The following is a 19584-nucleotide window of genomic DNA, read 5'->3' as shown; positions in this document are numbered from 1 at the left end:
AGAAATGGAGAGTAACGGAGGGTTAGAGAGTGATAAGTTGTGCAGCACAGAAACAGGCCCTTTGGCCCACGACAACCATCCTGACCTTTTTGGCCGTCCACATTAATCCCATTTACCCCAATACTTTCTCAGCATTTCCTCTGGTGGGAGAGTCGAGGACAAGAAGGCACAACTTCAGAATTGAAGGGTGTTCTCTTAGAACAGAATTTCTTTAGCCAGAGGGTGGTAAATCTGTGGAATTTATTGCCACAGGCCGTTGTGGATTATTTAAGACAGAGACTGAAAGATTTGTGATTAGCCAGGGCATCAAAGGTTATGAGGAGAAGGCCAGGCAGTGGGGCTGAGTTGGAAAATGGATTGACTTATGATTGAATGGTGGGGCAGACTCAGTGGGCTGAATGGCCTATTTCTGCTTCTACGTTTTATGGTCTTATTTGTATGAAGTAGCCATCAGTCATTTCAAATCTCTGCCAACGCATTTATCTAAGCATGGAAATTCTAGATCACAGTTGTCATCTACTTATCACTCTGGATCACTGAGAATTTGAAAGAATTTTAAAATATTCAAGGTTTCAAAATGACTTTGGACTCCAACCAATCTTTTAATACCCATTAACCCCCCTCCAGCTCCCCACATACTTCCCTTCCCTTCAGACAAGGTTGGATATATTTCCACAGGTTAAGGGAATTAAGGGATATGGGAGAAAAGGCAGGCAAGTGGAGATGAGCCTAACATCAGATAAGCCATGATCACATTGAATGGCAGAGCAAGCTTGACACGGGTGGCCAACTCCTGCTCCTATTTCTTATGAGATGCGTGGGACATTTTTTTTAAACACTCAGAGACTGGTGAGTGCTTGGAACAATTTGCTAGGGGTTGTGTTGAAAGTAAATACGACTGTAGAGCTGGAGAAGCTTCTAGATAGACATGTGAATAGACAGGGAGTGGTATATTTAACAGTCTGGGCATGCCCATTGGCTGACTGTGGCTGCTCCCACAGACTCCTGAATAAAGGTGACCGTCCCACAGACCCCTTCTCAGTTCAGGACAGTCAACCAGCACGGACGTACTTCCATTCTATTGTGAATAAAAGTCTATCAGTTTTACATAACTTTCACTCTTTTGGAGTTATTAATGGTTCATCACAGGGAATGGAGGGATAGGAATCGTGTGCAGGTAGCAGAGCTTTAGTGGGCCAAAGGGCCTGTTCCTTACCTGCACTGTTGTGTGCTCGATTTGACTGCAGTGTAATTAGTGAAGTTTATGAACTAGAAGAGGATTCCTTTGAAGAAGACCGCAGAGCCCACCTCACTGACAAAAGGCAAAGGAGGAAAAACCCAACACCCAACCCCAACCAACCAATTTTCCCCTACAGCCGCTGCAACCGTGTCTGCCTGTCCCGCATTGGACTTGTCAGCCACAAACGAGCCTGCAGCTGACGTGGACTTTTTACCCCCTCCATAAATCTTCGTCCGCGAAGCCAAGCCAAAGAAAAGACATTACTGGTGTTAATTAGTTTCATGACTCTCGCATTGAGTAAGACATGAATGAGTTGCAAGATGATGTGATCAGGGTGCGGTTCATATGACTAGATTTGCAGGTCATAATCTATATTGCTTTCAGGAAATGTTCTCTGTGTAAGTTTTCAAAACAGCAGCCAATTGGCAAGAGACTGGCCCAGCTAACCTTATCAAATCAACTGCAAGAAGCAAAACTCTCATTTGATTTGATCCCTAACCTCTCAAGGGCAGTGGGATGGCTGTTAAAGCGGCTGCCTCACAGCCAGAGACCTGGGTTCAATTTTGACTTTGGGTGGTGTGTACATGTGCCTTGCATGTTCTCCCTGTGACTGCAAAGTTTTTGTTTAAATATTTAGATGCCACATAGTAACAGGCCCTTCCACCATACATGCCCATGCCACCCAAATACATCAATTCACCTGCAACCCCTCTACATTTCAAAGGGTTGGAGGAAACTGTATTTGAGAAAAGAGGTGCTGATGTTGGAGAAGGTTCAGAGAAAACTTACTTGAATGATTCCAGGCATAATGAGGAATGATGGCCAGTTCTTGGACTGAGCTCATTGGAATACAGAAGGATGAGGAGAAACCTCATCGAGGCATTTCGAATGCTGAAAAGCCTGGACAGAGTAGATGTGGCAAAGATCTTTCCCACGGTCAGGAAGTCTAGGACAAGAGGGCATAATTTCAGGATAAAAGGGTGTCAATTTAAAAAAAGAGATGTGAAAAAATGTCTTTAGTCAGAGGGTTGTGAGTCTGTGGAACTTGTTGCTGTAGGCAGCTGCGGAAGCGAAGTCGTTGGGTGTATTTAAAGCAGAGATACATACAGGCATTTGATTGGTAAGGGCATCAAGAGTTACGGGGAGAAAGCCGGGGAGTGGGGCTGAGTGGGTGGATGGATCAGCTCATGATTAGAATGGTGGAGCAGACTCAATGGGCCAAAGTGCCTCCGTCTGCTCCTATTATCTTTGTGAACTGGGACACCGAGAGGAAGCCCTCACAGACTCGGGGAGAAAGTACAAACTTCTTATGGACAGCACTGGATTTGAACCCATTATCGCTGGGTTTGCAATAATGTTGCGCTAACTGCTACACAACTGGACTGCCCGTTTTTCCCTATATCCCAAAGACCTACAGGTAATTGTCTACTATAGATCACCCCTAGAGTGCAGGTGAGCGTTAGAAACTGGAGATAGTTAGTGAGAATATGGGGAGAATAAAGATGGGGTCAGTGCAGGATTAGGGTAACTGGGTGTTTGATGGTTAGTGCTAACTTGGTGGGCTGAATGGTCCGTTCTGCATCTCTCCAAGACTTGTAGTTCCCTCTATACCTGAACTGACCATCACTGCAGGATCTCTGGCTCAGGGAGTTCTCTTTCAGCTGTTCTATGCAACAGAACTTTAAACCAGTGGTTCACTGACCACTGGTGGACCACAGGTTTGTTACAGGCAGTCCACAATGATGGGACCATGACAGGTATCACCAGTACAATAAACAAGGGATAGGTGAAACAAGGTTGCAAAATGAATGACAGAATGAGAATGAGATGAGAAATGAAAGCCCAAGTGAGAAAAACAAACCAAATAATCTTCGGGTGATCAAGATGTTGCTGAACCACTGATTGATCAAGCTCAATGCCAAACCTTTCTGCAAGCTGATCTATCCTCAGCACAGATGGAAATGGGTTCAGTCTCAGTTTAGAGGTCAGCTTGTGTAAATAATTGATAACCATCTGACACATCCCAGCCCTGTCTTTGAAGTATTGTAGCACCTCCACTTGCGGTTGATGTAACGCTGAAGAATCAGAATTTATCGTCACAAAATTGGCAGCGTCACAGTGCAAACATTTATATAAACCACCTTACAAAATAAATAAAAATAGTGCACCAAAAAGTCACAGTAAGGCAGTGTATGTGGTTCATTGATCGTTCAGGAATCTAATGGCAGCGGGGAAGAAGCTGTCCTTGTACCACTGAGTGCTCGTTTTCAGGCTCCTATACGTTTCCCCCCCCCCCCCCGACGGTAGCAGGGTGAAGAGGACATGGCCTGAGTGGTGGGGGTCTTTGAGGGTAGAGGCTGCTTTCTTAAGGCACAACCTCATGTAGATGTCCTCAATGGAGTGAAGTCTGACGCCCATGATTTTGCAGACCGAATTAACAACCCTCGGAAGTTTTTTGTTATCCTGAGTGTTGGCATCTCCGTACTAGACAGTGATGCAACCAGCTAGAATGCTCTCCACAGTACATCTGAAGAACTTTGAGAGTCTTCGGTGACATACCAAATCTCCTCAAACTCCTGACAAAGCTTAAGCACTGGCAAGCCCTCTTTGTAATTGCATCAGCATGGAGGCTCCAGGACAGATCCTCGGAGATGTTGACACCTAGAAATTTGAAGTACTTGACCCTCTCCACGACTGAGCCCTTGATGAGGACTGGGTCGTGTTCTCCTGACTTCCTCCTGAAGTTCACAATCATCTCCTTCGTTTTGCTAACACTGAGACCAAGGATATTGGTGTGACACCATTCAACCAGCTAATCCATCTCCCTCCTGTACGCTTCTTTATTGGTGTTTGTGATTCTGCCGACAACCATGGTGTCACTGGCAAATTTGTAGACGGCTTTGGAACTGTGTCTAGCCACACAATCATTGTTGTGCTAGTAGAGCATTGTACTAAGCATGCATTCTTGAGGTGCGCCTGTGTTGATCATCAGTGAGGAGGAGGCGTTGCTTCCAATTCTTTCTGACTGGTCTTATTGATCAAGAACAGAGGGCAGGAGAGGGAATGGGTGGCGAGCTGGAAGGAAGAAGACAGAGGGAGGGAGAGCAGGGAGTAGGGTAGCCGAAAAACTAGTCGATGTTGATGCCATCATTCTGGAGAGTACCAAGATGGAAAATTTTGTGTTGCTCTTCCAATTTACAGTTGGTCAGTATATGAGGCCATGGATAGACACATCAGTACAGGAGTGGGGAAGAGAACTGAACTGTTTGGCCTCTGGGAAATCCCTGTTACTGATGCAGACAGAGGAAAGGTGCTCAGTGAAGCGATCTTCCAGTGTGCGTCCAGTCTCTCCGACAGAGATAAGGCCATAATAGGAGCACCGGATGCAGTAGATGGCTCCAGCGGATGCACACATGAAGTGTTGTTTCACTTGAAAGGGGGCCCTGGATGGTGGTGAGGGAGGAGATGTAGGCACACGTGTGGCACTTACCTTGAGTTTATAATGATAGAGCACAGAACAGGCTGGCCATTCTTCACCACATTTTCTGGCAGCAAAAGCAATTGCAAAGGCAATAAAATCATTCAAGTTCAATGGTATTTTGTGCTTATAAGACAAATTATATCCACTGTTCACTAATAGGTAATGAGTTGAAAAGCGATGCCCATTTAGCAAGATTGATGAAGTTAGAATGATAGCGAACAATAGAGTTACCTGGAAAGAGGGCACGGCTGACCATTCCAGGCATTATGATGAAAATCATCGGAAGCAGTTTGAGATAACTCGCTAGTATAGACCCACCCTTCACATGGTTCAGATTCTTTGCTGACAGCGACCGTTGAACAATAACCTAAGAAATAAATTTTAAAAATTTCTATCAAATTGTTTGCAGTGATGGTCAGAGGAAAATAAATAAGCCCCTGGTCTCTTCAATCTGTTCTTCTGTTGAAATGGATGAATTCAATTTAATCAGTTCTGTTGAACTGAATTAAAACCCCTGGCATAACAAAAATCCAGCAATCCCGAGAGTGTAGAATGAAGGTCGTCAGTACAGTTTGTCTCTCTCTTTCTCTAACTTGAAATACTCGGTCTCCTCCCATCCCCCAGTACACTGACTCTCCCTCTTTACCATCAGAACACTATTCCCCCCCCCCCCCATCAGTACACTCTCTTTCCCTCTGCACTCTCAGTCCGTATACACCCTCTCCAGCCCCTGCACTCAGTCTGTATATTGTTTCTTTCCCGTCTCACTCAGTACCCTGTCAGAATACTGTTCCCCCCTCAGTCAGTACACTGCCTCTCCCCTTTGATCAGCCAGTTTACTGTTTCCCCCTCTGGAGAGTGCAACTCTCCCCTCCGCCCTCAGTCAGCACACTGCCTTCCCCTCTCTCCCGAACTCTGTCTGTAGTCTCTCCCCTTCTCTCAGTCAATACACTGTCTCTCCCCTCTGCTTGAATGGTTCTGAACTGAAACAGATATCCTCCTACTGATACTGTGTTCCTCAGAGTTTTTTATTGCTCCAGATTCCAGCACACACAGTCTCTTGTGTGTCTTTAAAATCCTAGCAATCTTAGTTTTAAGAATTCCATTGAATCACTTTAGCAATGTCCTGTGAGGGAGAGTTCTGGATTTCTCCTACATTTTAAGTAGGATTACAGTGCCTGACATAAATAGATTTAATTTTTCGTGCTCCCCGTTTAGTTTACCATTCCAAAACCTCCAACTTCCCAGCTAAACAACCTAGCTCAAATTTTTCAGTTGGCTCTTGACAGTCCAAACAGCAGAATTAAGATCAAAGAGTGATATAGCAGAGAAACGTGCTCTTTAGTCCAATGACTCTCTGCCAACCCTTAAGCATCCATCATCAGGAATCCGACTCTCACCCCATATTGGTTCTTCCCCAATACCCCACATCTCCCTGCAGTTGACCACTCGCTCATGCACTACAGCAGGTTAGAGTGGTCAATTAATGCAGAATCCCGTCTTGGGATGCAGGAGAAAACCAGAGCACCTTGAGGAAAACTGTGGTCATAGGGAAATCCCCACATCAGTCGGGTTTGAATATGGATGGCTGAACAGCTCCACTCACTGCTTTCAATAAGATACTTACCAGCAAATGCATTGCTGGCATTCATTTCAAGGAATAGGATACAAGAGCAGGAATGCAGTGTTAAAGCCTTAGCAGGTACTGCTGAGATCTTGCTTGGAGTATTGTGAACAGTTTTGAGCTCCTCGTTGAAGAAAGGATGTGCTGACATTGGAGAGAGATCAGAGGAGGTTCGGAAGGATGATTCCAGGAATGAAAGGCTTATCATATGAGGAGTGTTTGACAGATCTTGGCCGGTACTCGTTGGAATTTAGAAGAATGAAGGGGGGATCTCATTGAAACATCTCAAATGTTGAAAGGCATGGACAGAGATGATGCAGAAAGGCCATTTCCCATGGTGAGAGAATCTCTGACAAGAGGGCACAACTTCAGGACTGAAGGACATCTGCTGTGAACAGAAATGAGGGGGAATTTCTTTAGCCAGAGGGTGGTAAATATTTGGAATTCGTTGCTGCAGGCATTTGTGAAGGCATCATGAAAGGATAATGGAAAGAAGACCATACAGTGGGGCTGAGTGGGAGGATGGATCAGCTCATGATAGCATGGCAGGGTAGACTCGATGGCCAGATCCTCATGTAATTTGTGTGGCCCTTCTTTGAGTTGGAACACTTTTATCCTTCAAAGGTGAAATTTTGGGAGAACAGAGTTTGTATGTTCCTGTCAGGATTAAAGGCAAAGATAACAGGCATGGGGAACTTTGGTTTTCAAGGGATATTGCAGATCTGGTTAAGAAGAAGAGAGGTGCAGAACAGGTATAGGCAATAAAAAGCAAATGAGGTTCTTGAAAAGTACAAAAACCCAAGAAAAATCAGGAGGGCTAAAAGACGCAAGGTTGTTTTGACAGACAATGTGAAGGGTTTCTACAGGTATTTTCAGAGCAGAAGGATAGTCAAGGACAAAACTGGTCCCCTTGAAGATCAGAGTGGTCGGCTTTGTACGGAGCCAAAAGAAATAGGGGAGATTTTAAAATGGTTGTTTTCATCAGTATTCACTCAGGAAACGGTCACAGAGCCATGGGAAGTAAGGAAAACAAGCAGTAAAGTCATGAGGGTGGTTGGTGTCTTAAAGCGAGTAAGCGTGGATAAACCCCTAGGGCCTGACAAACTATTCCCTTGGACCTTGATGGAGGCTAGTGTAGAAATTGCAGGGGCTTTGGCAGAAATATTTAAAATGTCCTTAGCCATGGCTGTGGTACCAAAGGATTGGAGGTAGCTCATGTTGTTCCGTTGTTTAAAAAAGTCTCCAAAAGTAACCCTGGAAATTATAGGCCGGTGAGCCTGATGTCAGAGTAGGTAAATTATTGGAAGGTGTTTTCAGAGATCATTATTTGGACAGCTAGAAACTGATTAGGGATAGTCAACATTGGCTTTGTGCGTAGAAGGTCATGTTTAACCAATCTTGGAGTTTTTTGAGACAGTTGATGAAAGTTGGTGAAGGAAAGGCTGTGGATGTTGCCTACATGGACTTTGCTAAGGCCTTTGACAAGGTCTCACATGGGAGGTTAGTCAGGAAGGTTCAGTCGCTAGGTATTCATGGTGAAGTAGTGAACTAGATTCGACAATGACTGGATGGGAAAAGCCAGAGAGTAATATTGCTTCTCAGACTGGAGACCTGTGATTAGTGGTGTTCTTCAGCGATCAGTGCTGGGACCATTGTTGTTCGTCATCGATATCAAAGATCTGGATGATAATGTGGTAAACTGGATCAGCAAGTTTGCAGATGGCACTAAGATTGGAGATGTTATGGACAGTGAAGGAGGTCTTCAAAGCTTGCAAAGGGTTCTAGAATAGCTGGAAAAATGGCAGATGGAATTTAATGCAGACAAGTGTGAAGAGTTGCATTTTGGAAGGACAAACCAAAAAAAGGACATACATGGTAGGGCACTGAGGAGTGCGGTAGAAGAGAGGGGTCTAGGAATACAGATAAATAATTTTATGAAAGTGATGTCACAGGTGGATAGGGTCATAAAGAGAGCTTTTGGCATATTGGCCTTCATAAACCAAAGTATTGAGTGTAGGAGTTGAGATGTTATGGTAAAAGATGTATAAGACATTGGTGAGGCCAAATTTGGAGCATTGTGTGTAGTTTTGGTCACCTAACTACAGGAAAGATACAAGATTGAAAGAATGCAGAGAAGATTTACAAGTATGTTGCTTGGACTTCAGGAACTGAGTTACAGGGAAAGATTAAACAGGTAAGGACTTTATTCACTGGAGTGTAGAAGAATGAGGGGAGATTTGATAGAGGTATTTAAAAATTATGAGGGGGATAGACAGAGTAATTATAGATAGGCTTTTTCCACTGAGGGTAGGTGAGATACAAACCAGAGGACATGGGTTAAGGGTTACAGGGGAGAAGTTTAGGGGTAAATTTCTTCACACAGAGTGGTGGGAGTGTGGAATGAGCTGCCAGCTGAAGTGGTTAACGTAGGCTCAATTTTTAACTTACAAGAAGAATTTGGACAGGTCGATGGATGGGAGAGGTATGGAGGGCTATGGACTGGGTGAAGGTCCGTGGGATGAGGCAAAATAAAATGGTTTGGCACAGACTAGAAGGGTCAAAGGGGCCTGTTTCTGTGCTGTAATGTTCTATGGCAATCTCAATTGCATCATGTCCAAGCCCATGGGTAAACTGTTGGACAAGGTCTGTATTATCTAGCAATCAGTTGTGAGTCAGTGTGCAGATAATTTTTACTATCAATAGAATATAAAAAACCAATTGAGAATTGAAAGAATTTGATATGGGCAGTGAGTTTCAAGGCAGAAACATACTCTGCACTGCGCTTGTCCATGTTGCCCACGGTTCCTCCTGAACGAGTTCCATTTGTCTGCATTTACGTTATATCCCTCTAAACCTTTCCTATCTGTCTTCCTGTCCAAAGGTCACCAAAGCATCATTGGACAGGTCTCTAAAATTTCTTCTGGCATTTCCTTCCATTTGCCCTCTAACCTCTGTGTGGAAACACGTGTTCCTCAAATCCACTTTATATCTTTACCCACTCACTTTAATCCGAAGTCCTCCAGCTTTAGACTCCCCTGTCCTGAGAAAAAAACTGTGACCATCCATCCTATCTATACACTGTATTGTCTTTGTTCAGCTTCCTTCACAACAGGGAAAACAGTCCCTGTCTCTCCAGTCCCTTCCTGTAGCTCAAGCTCTCCAGTCCTGGAAATATTCTTGTGAATCTTCTCTGCACCCTCCCTAGCTTAATCACATCCTTGGCAATATTGCGATCTGGAATGCAATGGTCAACAGAAGCAGATTGGGTGATAACTTACAAAAGGGCATTGGATGGAAAATTATGTACATGAAGGACTTTGGGGAGAGAGCTGGTTGTGGGAACTAGGTGGATTCTTATTCAGGGAGAGGGCAGAAGAACTGAATATTCTTCATTGCATTTGCTTCTATAATATTTAACAAATAATGTCCTGGAGTCTTCTCATTAAGATCAAGTTGTTTACGAATTCTTTGCTCTATTCTAATTTCTATTGATCTTGTGAGATTTAACAAATGTTTAATTGGGACTTTGGATTTTTAGCTGAGTTAGGGGTTAGTAAATTTTAAAAAAGGGGGTGGGATGAAGAGGAAATAGCATCTTGGACCATCATGAATTTTGACCATGTCATCAGTCATGATCATACTGAATACTGGGGTAGGTTTGATCCCTTCTGTCTAATTTCAATACATCAAACCAAGGAAGAAATAATCCCCCAAACCTTCCATGTCAACCACGCCTCTAACAAACGTCTCTTCATTTATTTTACAGAGAAAGAGATATGCAATGCCCTCAAAGCTGTCAGCCACTGCAATGAGGCCAAATGTAAAGAACCACAGTTTACAACCCCTCCACAGTGTTTCAAGGGGCTCTGATCTGAGCAAGAGTAGAAGGCAGACGGCCAAGCCTGTCAGCTCAAGTTTATTGCATAATTACCAGAAAATCATGGCAAGACAATCTGCACTAAAACAGAAGACCCAGGACGGAGCAGACAAGTTGGATATGGCTGAGACCAACTCGTGTGAGAACTCTGCCTGTCCGCAAAGGATCTTCTCCGTTCTGGATACACCCGTCAGTTATGCAACCACTCCACTGGGTCTCTCAATCTCCAAATTGACAACGTTTAAGAACTCAAAGCTGAAGTCCTCAGCTCACAAGGTTCTGCACAGTTCAGGGACCTTCCAGAAGACCCTGAACAAGTGACCTCCTGGAACAGGAGACAGCTGGGGATACTTGTGGCATTTGATACAAGCCCGCTTACTTAAAACAAAGCTGCTTCCTGTTTTGTATACAACAGCCAAATGAATGTGAGGTGGAGCCTGTTTACATTACCTGATCTGTGCACCAATACCACATCGCCAGTATGGTCAAGCCGAAGGTCATGCCAGTCCACGGGAGATCTCCTGTAATGGGATCCCGAAAGAGGTGCATTGCATCAGTCCTGGGAAGATGGCACGTTGTATTGGCAATAATCTTTCTTGGAACTGCCTTTAGGTATACATTTTCCAGGTTGTGGTATCCTCCAATTTTATTGAAAGCTACAAGAGTAATGTAAATAAAGTTTTTTTTTAAGTAAATTAAAATATCACCACAGAATATATGCTGGAATTGTTATTTACCACTTTTGTTTAGAATCAATTCAGGGGTTTGAAGAGCATCTTTTCTTGTATCTGACGGCGCTTTTGTGCAATAAATGTGTTGGAAAATGGCATACAAATCAACTAAATGTATGTAATATTTTTATCCACAAGAGCTCAACTCATGGGACTTCCCTCACATCACTTAGAGAACCAGCTTATTGTTTCTACAAAGATTTGAGGACAATGTATTTGTATATATCCTGGTCTGCCACCTTCATTAGGAACAGTAAGGAGGCAACTTAACTCCCCTTTAATCAATTCCTGCTTAATGTGTACTTCACTTTGTTCATCTACTCTCCTTAGCTCCAAGTCTCCTGATCCCTTACCTGATACAAAAACCCCCTCAACTCTCCAGCTGTAATTGGCCCAGAGCTCAGTCTCCCAGTTGCAAATATGTACAAGTACATCTTGGTTTCATTCCTAAATGAAATTTTCAGGCATTGCTGGCATAGAAAGCATAATAGAGATCATGGGTTAAGGGTGAAATGTTTAAAGGGAACATGAGGGGGAACATCTTCTTGCAGAGAGGTGAGAGTGTTCTACGAGCTACCAGCTGAATGCAGGCTCGATTTAAATTTACAACATGGTGGAAGGTGATTTTGCCCATTGACACTCATGCTGCTTAATTGCTACCTAATTAACCTACAACTGTACATTTTGGCAGGGTGGGAGGAAACCAGAACACAGGGAAAATCCACATAGGTCACAGGGATAACATACAAACTCCTTATAGACAGTGCCAGATTCGAACCCAGGTCACTGGGCTGTAATAGCACCACATTAACCGTACTTCCATTTAAGCATTTAATAAAAATTTGAATAGATGCGTGGATGGAAGGGGTATGGAGGGCGATGGTCTTGGTGCAGGTTAATGGAATGAGGGCAGAATAATAGTTCGGCACAGACTAGATGGGATGAAGGACCCATTTCTGTGCTGGAGCGTTCTGTGGTTCCATTTAGCCTTTCATGTCTACAGTAGCCGTAAGTGGACAACCAGGACTAACCTCACTTTCCAGCTTTTGACCTGTGGGTTATGACTCAAAGTGCTAATCTTTTAAATGTAGTGAAGGTTTCTGCTTCCATCTCCATTTAAACTACAAATTGAAGACACCCGTTTCCATCGAGTGAAAAAAAATCCCCTTAACTTTCTACCATTTTAAAGTTATGCCAATTAAATGACTTAATTCTAAATTAAAGGCTAGCCTCCATTTCTGGACTCCCTAAAAGAAATAGATTGTCACTACCTTATCTAACATAGCATTTAAATATCTCAATTGCATCACCCCGACACTTTGGGGAATGTGTGCCATATTTTCACCACAAAGAAGAGGGATCTCAGAACATTCACATCCCGTTTGCGTAGATGTTTCCAATGGTTTGGCATCAGGACTCTGTTTACATCTCTCCTTTCATACACTAGGCCCGGTTTCCCACACTCCCTTTAAACACACTTGGTCCCATTTCCCACACTCCCTTTAAACACACTGACATCCTGTTTCCCATTCCTTTAAACACATTGGGGCCAGGTTTACCACACTCCCTTTAAACACACTGACATCCTGTTTCCCCCACTCCCTTTAAACGCACCACAACCCTATTTCACAAAATTCCCTTTATGCATCTGGCTCTACTTCATCCACTCCCTTTAAACCAAGTTTCCTCACAGTGTTCCCCTCCATCTCACTACCCAAATCTCTCCAGCCAGAGGAAGCATATTTTCTGTCAATCACCCTGAGAATTGTGTACATTTTAAGGATGTCACTTCTCATTCTTTCATAGAATACGTCCCTGTTCTTCAAGGACAGCACCCTCAACCACGAGTGCTGCTTCTGCTTCCACCACTTGCTTCATAAATTCTGTGCACTCCACAGTGCCACAGTAACTAGCCCTGATGCTTTGCAATGTCTTGAAACAAAAGCAAAACACTTCCTCATTTCCTGCCAGTGAATTAAGAGGAAATATCTCTTCAACTCCCTTTGAGTGCCAGAGAAGCATTGTTATAAACCTCTCAGACTTTTATGCTCTTGGGAATAAATGCCCAGCATATCAAACCGCTCCCCAAAGTACCTGTGATGGTCAGTATCACCATTCCAACGATCATTACAAGTGCTTGGAGTGTATCGGTGTAGATAACTGCAGCCAGACCACCTGAAACCAGATTAACCAGAGTTAAAGGAAAGTAGTCTCTAAACACCATGTATTTCCTGAAAAGGCCAAACAAAATAAAAACCCAGATTTACCTGGAAATCTGGAATAAAAGCAAAACGCTAGAGTCAATCAGCAGGTGAACTCAACAGAATTAACAATACAAATTTTGAAGTTAACTTTTTTTTAAACACAGATTTTGCCTCAATCACTGTGGGTTTCCAGTATTTTCTGCCTCCGTTTATTTAACTCTTGTTTAACAATATATTCAGCAACATGTGATTTTTTGTGTAATATTAGCATGCAAATGGAAGAAAGCATGCTAATGTTTTAGGTCTGGTTAAAGTAAAATATTAACTTTCTGTAGTCATGGAATCATGGAGACAGAGAGAATGGAGCAGCCCAACTTGTTCACACTAACCAAGATGGGATTCTGGGCTGTGTTAGCACTAGGAGTTGAACTGAACTGAATTCAGATACAGTACCAAGCTTTTGCGTGCTATCCAGGCTAGTTAACCTATTCTTAAGTGCACCAGGTAGTGCAATAACAAAAAGCAGCCTGTAACATTGATTAGATTACTAGGAGAAAGGGCAGAAGAAAGAGAAAAGTACAGATAAACAGTGAAGGGTCATCATTGTTTACCAGTGAGAAATCCATTCAAGAGTCTGATAAGAAAGGGAGTAAAAACACAATGCAGGAGAAACCCAGCAGGTCAAACAGTGTCCTTTATATAGCAAAGATAAAGATACATTACCAATGTTTCAAGCTTGAGCCCTTCATCAAGGTGTGACAAAATTGGAGGAACAACACCTCATCTTCTGACTGGTCATCCTCCAACCAGATGTCATCAATATTGACTTCTCTGGCATTTGTTAACCCCCCCCCCCCCACCCCCCCGTCTCCTTCGAACAGACATGACAAATTCTACCTTGTCCCTTATCACATCCAATTAACACCTTTTGTTGGTCTGGATTCCTCCCCCCACCACCACCCCCCCGCCCCCCGTTGTTTGAATTCTTAGACTTTCTGATATATCGTGTTTCTCCCTTTTCTGATTTTTCCCTGAAGAAGGGCCCAGGCCCGAAATGTCGCCGATCTATCTTTGTTTCCTATAGATGCTGAATAAGCCTGCTGAGTTCTTCCAGCATTTCGGTGTGTTCATGACAAAATGTTGGCAGGCACCCAAAAAAATATTCTCTTTGCTATATATAAAAAAAATCAGTTTAACCTGCTGGGTTTCTCCAGCATTTGTGATTTTACTTCAATCATGGTGTCTGCAAACCTTCATGTTTTACTCCTTGAATCGGAAGGTTGGTGTTTTCCATTTCATGTACTGTCTACCCAATGGTGGTAGCAATTCTAAACTCCCTGTGACCTTCCCTATATCCTGCAAAATTTCCCTTTCTAATAATTGAATCAGTAGCTTTGGCAAAGAGAAGAAATATTTCTTGAACATAATAAAGGGAGCAGTTGACTAGTTTTGGTAGATGCTGAATAAAAACGTGCATTATTCAAAGTATAACACACTGCCTTGCCTTCACCACATAACATTTGATGCCCTGGCTAATCAAGAACCTATCAATTTCTACCAGTGATTTGGCCCGTGGCAACAAATTCCACAGATTCACCATCCTCTGACTGAAGAAATTCCTCTGCATCTCTGTTCTAAGTGGACACCCTCTTGTTCTAGCCTCTCCCACCACGGATTCTTTACTAACATTGCTCAAATTCCTCCAATGTGCCAGCTTTTGCTGAAGCCATCCAAAACTGGGGCTGCCCACTCCCACTTACGGTTTACCTCAGCGCTTGTGACGGTAATCAAAAGCGGACTTCCTGGATGTATCACTGTGTGGAGTGAAACACAAAAGTCTACAGACACTATGATTTTTCTAAAAACATACAGAAATGCTGGTGGTAATGATATATTACCGACTTTAACATCGACCTCTGGTTTCCGTTAAACACCCTCTCCCCCTTCTTCTTCCCCCGTCACCTTTCCTCTCTCCTTTCGCAGAGTCAAAATCTATTCTCACCTTTCCTTCAGTCTTTATTCAGATGTCTTCCTTTTTTTTTGCTTATACCTTGAAGATGGGCTCAGGCTCAAAACTTTGGTAATATACCTTTACCTCCTCTGGACGCTGCGAGACCAGCTGAGTTCCTCCAGCATTTCTGTGTGCTTCATAGTGCGGGACAGGAGCTGCATTGCTCGAGATCTGAGGAAGCTGCAGGAAGTGGTAAATGCAGCTCAGAACATCACACAACCTTCCCTCCCTTCTATAAGACTCCATCTACATCTCCCTCTGCCTGGAAAAGGCACTCATCATACTGATGGACCCATAGCTCGCTGGAGATACTCTCCTCCCACTGAGAAGTGGTTTAAGAGTGTGAAAGCAATGCATCAACGTGTTTAAAGACAATTTCTGTCATGCAGTCATCAGGCTCTTGAATGAACCCCACAGCAGTGCTCTCATGCAGCCCTCACAGTGCTAATTAATCATTCTTTTCAATGTAACTCTAACTGTAAATTGTTCTCTTTAAATGGCTGTGTAAATGTTAGAGTTAACCTGTTTCCAGAGAAACCCTTCTCACTGAATGAGGTTTTTGACGATATTTTAGATTTAGATATAAAGCACGGTAATAGGCCCATGAGCCCATGCCACCCAAATAAACCAATTAAACCTACAACCCTGTACATTTTGTTCAGTGGGGCATCTAGAGGAAGCCCACACAGGCACAGGGAGAATGTACGAAATCATTACAAACAGCGCCGGATTGGACAGGGGTGTCTGGCGCTACACCAAGTCTGCCTCCCAGATAAACTCAAACTAAATATCTTCCTAAAGGATCAGATGCATCTCATCCACGAGGCAAACGATCCTCCCAGAAGCACTCTCTAGTGGACCATGGGGCTGCCGTACCTGGAGTACGACCAGAACCCACAATCTCACGATTCCGAAGGGCGAAGCTGCCTTCTGAGTCCCTTTCAGTGGGAATCTGTGAGTTGGGGGTTAGAGTGGGTTGGTGATGGTCAATCACATCTGTGGCCTACTTTTCCAGGTGGAATGAATGCAATTATTTTGTTGAAAAACAGACTGGGTCCTCATTCCAATTACATTTCTCATCCTCTTGACAAATAACAGTGCCAAATAGATTGTTAACGTTGCCAGGGACATTAAGATCTGTACACCTGACAGACTAGTTTGCAATATACAAACATGCTGCAGAAACTCAGCAAGTCACTTAGCATCAATGGGAAGTAAAAGGTAACCAACCTTTCAGGCCTGAAGCCTTCGTCTGGCATAAGCAAAAATAGGCAGGCTTCAGAATAAAAAAGATGGAGGGAAGGGGAAGGTGGAGAGGAGGGGAGGAGGAGGACAGGCTAACAAGTAAAAGGCAATAGGTAGACCAGATGGGAGGGTAGAAGAGAAGAAAGAATATGAGAAGTGACACGGAGAGGTCAGAGGGCAAAGAGGGATAGCCTCTGATAGGAGATTAAAGGGAAGCAGGTAGGGAGCTGGACGAAGGGTGAAGAGGGATAGGGAAAGGACAAGACACGGGGGAGGGGGTCAATGGAAATGGGAGGAATCAATGTTAAGGCAGACTGGTCAGAGAGGGCCGAGATAGAATATAAGGTGTTGTTCCTCCAATTTCTGGGTGGTTCGGTTTGGTAGTGCATGAGCAGATAGACTGACATGTGAGTGTGGCAATAGGATGTGGAATTAAAATGGTTGGCCACTGGGTGCAATAATTCCATCTTATCTAGCCTGACTGGTTTAACTGAGCCTTGGACCTAAAGGAGTTGGATGTTTTCACCCATATCTGTCCTGATTGGTTTTCTTTATCAGCCCGCCAAGAAGGGGAGCCTCTCCAGCACCTGCCCACCCCGGCGCCTGCTCCACCATTTACAATATCAATGTTGGCACTTTCAGTCCATTCAGCTAGTCTTGTCAATTCAGCCCATGTCCCTATAAACCTTGCCTATCCATGTACCTGTCTCAATGTCTTTTACATTACAATGGTCTCTCTGCCTGTTTCTGGAACCTCTTTCCACATGCCCACCAGCCTTTGAATGAAAAGGTGGCTCTTAGTTCCCTTTTAAATCTTCACCCTCTTACCTTAAACCTATGGAGTGAAACACAAAAGTCTGCAGACACTGCGGTTGTAGTCAAAGCCACTCTCGCAGCGCCCATGGGACCTCGAGGAAGGGCTCAGGCCCGAAATTTCAGTAGTATATATTTACCTCCTATGGACGCTGTGAGACGGGCTGAGTACCTCCAGCAAGGTTGGTGTAGCGGTTTGCACAACGCCTTTACAGCCCCTGCGATCGGAACTGGGGTTCGAATCCCGTGCTGTCTGTAAGGAGTTTGTATGTCCTCCCTGTGTCTGCAAAGGTTTTCCCTGGGGGCTTCGGTTTCCTCCCACCGTTCAAAACATACTGGTTAATGGGGTGTAAATTTGGCAGCATGGACTCAATGGGCTAAAATGGCCTGTTTCTGTGCTGTATGTCTAAATTCAAAAACAATTTTTTAAAATTTAAGCATTTCTGTGCTTCCACCTTAAAATTATGCCCTCTAGTTTTAGACTCTTCTACCTTTGAAAGAAGATTGAATCTTTACCTTATCTAAACCCCTCATGATTGTACAATCCTCTACGAGGATCCCACGCCCACCTTAGACTCCGGGTAGTGATAAATGAGCTTCTTTGTGGTAAAACCATGAGTCTCATGCTAGGAGACTGACATTGTGCTGTTAGTTTGTCATGCAATTCTCGTCTTTGTAAGCAAATAAAGGGGATTTTAACCTATAACCAAATCCAGCACTATTTCAAATGCTTTTACTCTTTAACTCACTAAGAAAATCAGTGCTTGCCTGTCAAAAAAAATTTCTGCAAAGGATAAACAACTTTGAGAAAGCATACCTTGATGAAGGGCTCAAGCCCAAAACAGTGGTCATATACCTTGATCTTTGCAACATAAAGGACACTGTGTGACCTGCTGAGTTTCTCTAGCATCGTGTTTTTACTTCAACCAAGATGTCTGCAGACTTTCGTATTTTCCTTCTGTTTCTACAAAGGTGTTGGGCTGAGCCAGGTGTCTGACTATGGCAACCTTTCACTGATCACCATTAAAAAAAAGTTTTTCAAAGCCACACAAAAGGGCGAGCAGATGGGGTGATGGTCCTTTACGAACCAATAGACAAGACTTTTTTGAAAAGCATCGAAGGAATAGAAAATAAAGAAAGCAAATGTTCAAAGGAAGCAAAGAGGTTAGATGATTTTCTCACTGGATCTGAACACTTCATTGACAGGCTTGGACAAATAGCACCATTTTCTGCTTGTCAAGGTTGGGACTCTTTATGCTAATGTGGTCTCAGGTCTGGGTTATCAGGGACATAATAAATAGTGAACAGTGAAAGTTCTCAAGGCTGATAATAGGTGATTATTTATGGTCCAATGCATTGTCAACTGAAATGAGTCATTGCCAACACCTGCTAACCTCAGGGCTGGAGGCCATCAGGGTAAAGGAGTGGCTGACATCACAAGGGTGACACAGACAACAGCTCATTTCCAAACTATGTGTGCACCTTGTCCCTTGGGGGAAAATGAACGTGGACCAACAGCTCCCCCTGACAACTGATCTGATTTACGGGCCTGCTGGGTAAAGGTGGAATGGGTGGTGGGGCAGGTTTCAATATGGGCAATCCTCGCCTGTGAATCGTGAATGATGAATAGGGCTTGTATAACAACCAAACAGGTTTTTGTAAAGGTATGATCGTATTGGTCAGCCACATTCTGAAGAATAAAATGGGAAACTGTCTCCAGTTTTTTTTACCCCCAAGATTGTTTAATATACTTTTGTTTTCAAGTACAGTTTGGTTCTGTTTTAGTTTCACCTCTGATAACTGTGTGTAAGTAGCACTTAGTTTTCCACATCAAACAGTATTTCAACTTTTTTTTGACTGGATGATGTTGCTGAGCTTATCAAGATTACAAACTGGAATAAGCATGTAAACACATTAATGTGTTTAAATTAGGAAGATAATAATTTCATTTTATTTTCTCTGAATGTACATTTCAGTGAAGAATTTTTTTTTTAAATGAAGCGGTAGAAAATTCGACCAGTGAAATTCTTTTGATTGCAGATGACCATCTGTTTTTTTAAATCTTGTGTCTTCCTGTTTAGTGTATCCAGGTGACAGGTGAGAGGTGAATACAGGTGGGAGGGCAAGAAAGGAGCTGAGAGGTGACGGGGCGAAGCGGCAGTTGACTTCGCTTCATGAACCATGTCATCGAATACAAGAGTTAAACAGCGAAGTCTGCAGATGCTGTGATTATTGTTTAATGCACAAAAGTGCAATGATACATAACCAACGTTTCAGGCTTGAGCCCTTTGTCGAAGTTTGAGCAAAAAGCAGGCAGGTGCCTGAATAAAGTGGAGGGGGGAGGGGTGGGGCAGGAGC

General features: G+C 43.5%; 2 protein-coding genes across 2 annotated transcripts in view; one reads left to right on the top strand and one right to left on the bottom strand.

Moving 5' to 3' along the window:
• Positions 1–11045, top strand: part of LOC138747361 (uncharacterized) — a 39419-nt gene extending 28374 nt beyond the window's left edge. Inside the window, exon 5 of the mRNA XM_069906484.1 lies at positions 10112–11045. Within this exon, the coding sequence (XP_069762585.1) occupies positions 10112–10543 (432 nt within the window). The 3' untranslated portion in view covers positions 10544–11045. The remainder of the gene's footprint in view (positions 1–10111) is intronic.
• The window catches only part of LOC138746569 (sodium/mannose cotransporter SLC5A10-like), a 31721-nt gene continuing 22800 nt past the window's right edge, over positions 10664–19584 (bottom strand). The window contains exons 6-7 of the mRNA XM_069904858.1: positions 13048–13128; positions 10664–10878 (exon numbers count right to left, since the gene is read on the bottom strand). Coding sequence (XP_069760959.1) covers positions 10664–10878; positions 13048–13128 — 296 coding nt within the window. The remainder of the gene's footprint in view (positions 10879–13047; positions 13129–19584) is intronic.

This window comes from Narcine bancroftii, chromosome 12, assembly GCF_036971445.1.
Source record: "Narcine bancroftii isolate sNarBan1 chromosome 12, sNarBan1.hap1, whole genome shotgun sequence".
NCBI classification, from domain to species: Eukaryota; Metazoa; Chordata; class Chondrichthyes; order Torpediniformes; family Narcinidae; genus Narcine; species Narcine bancroftii.
This window is presented reverse-complemented; position numbering and strand designations above follow the sequence as displayed.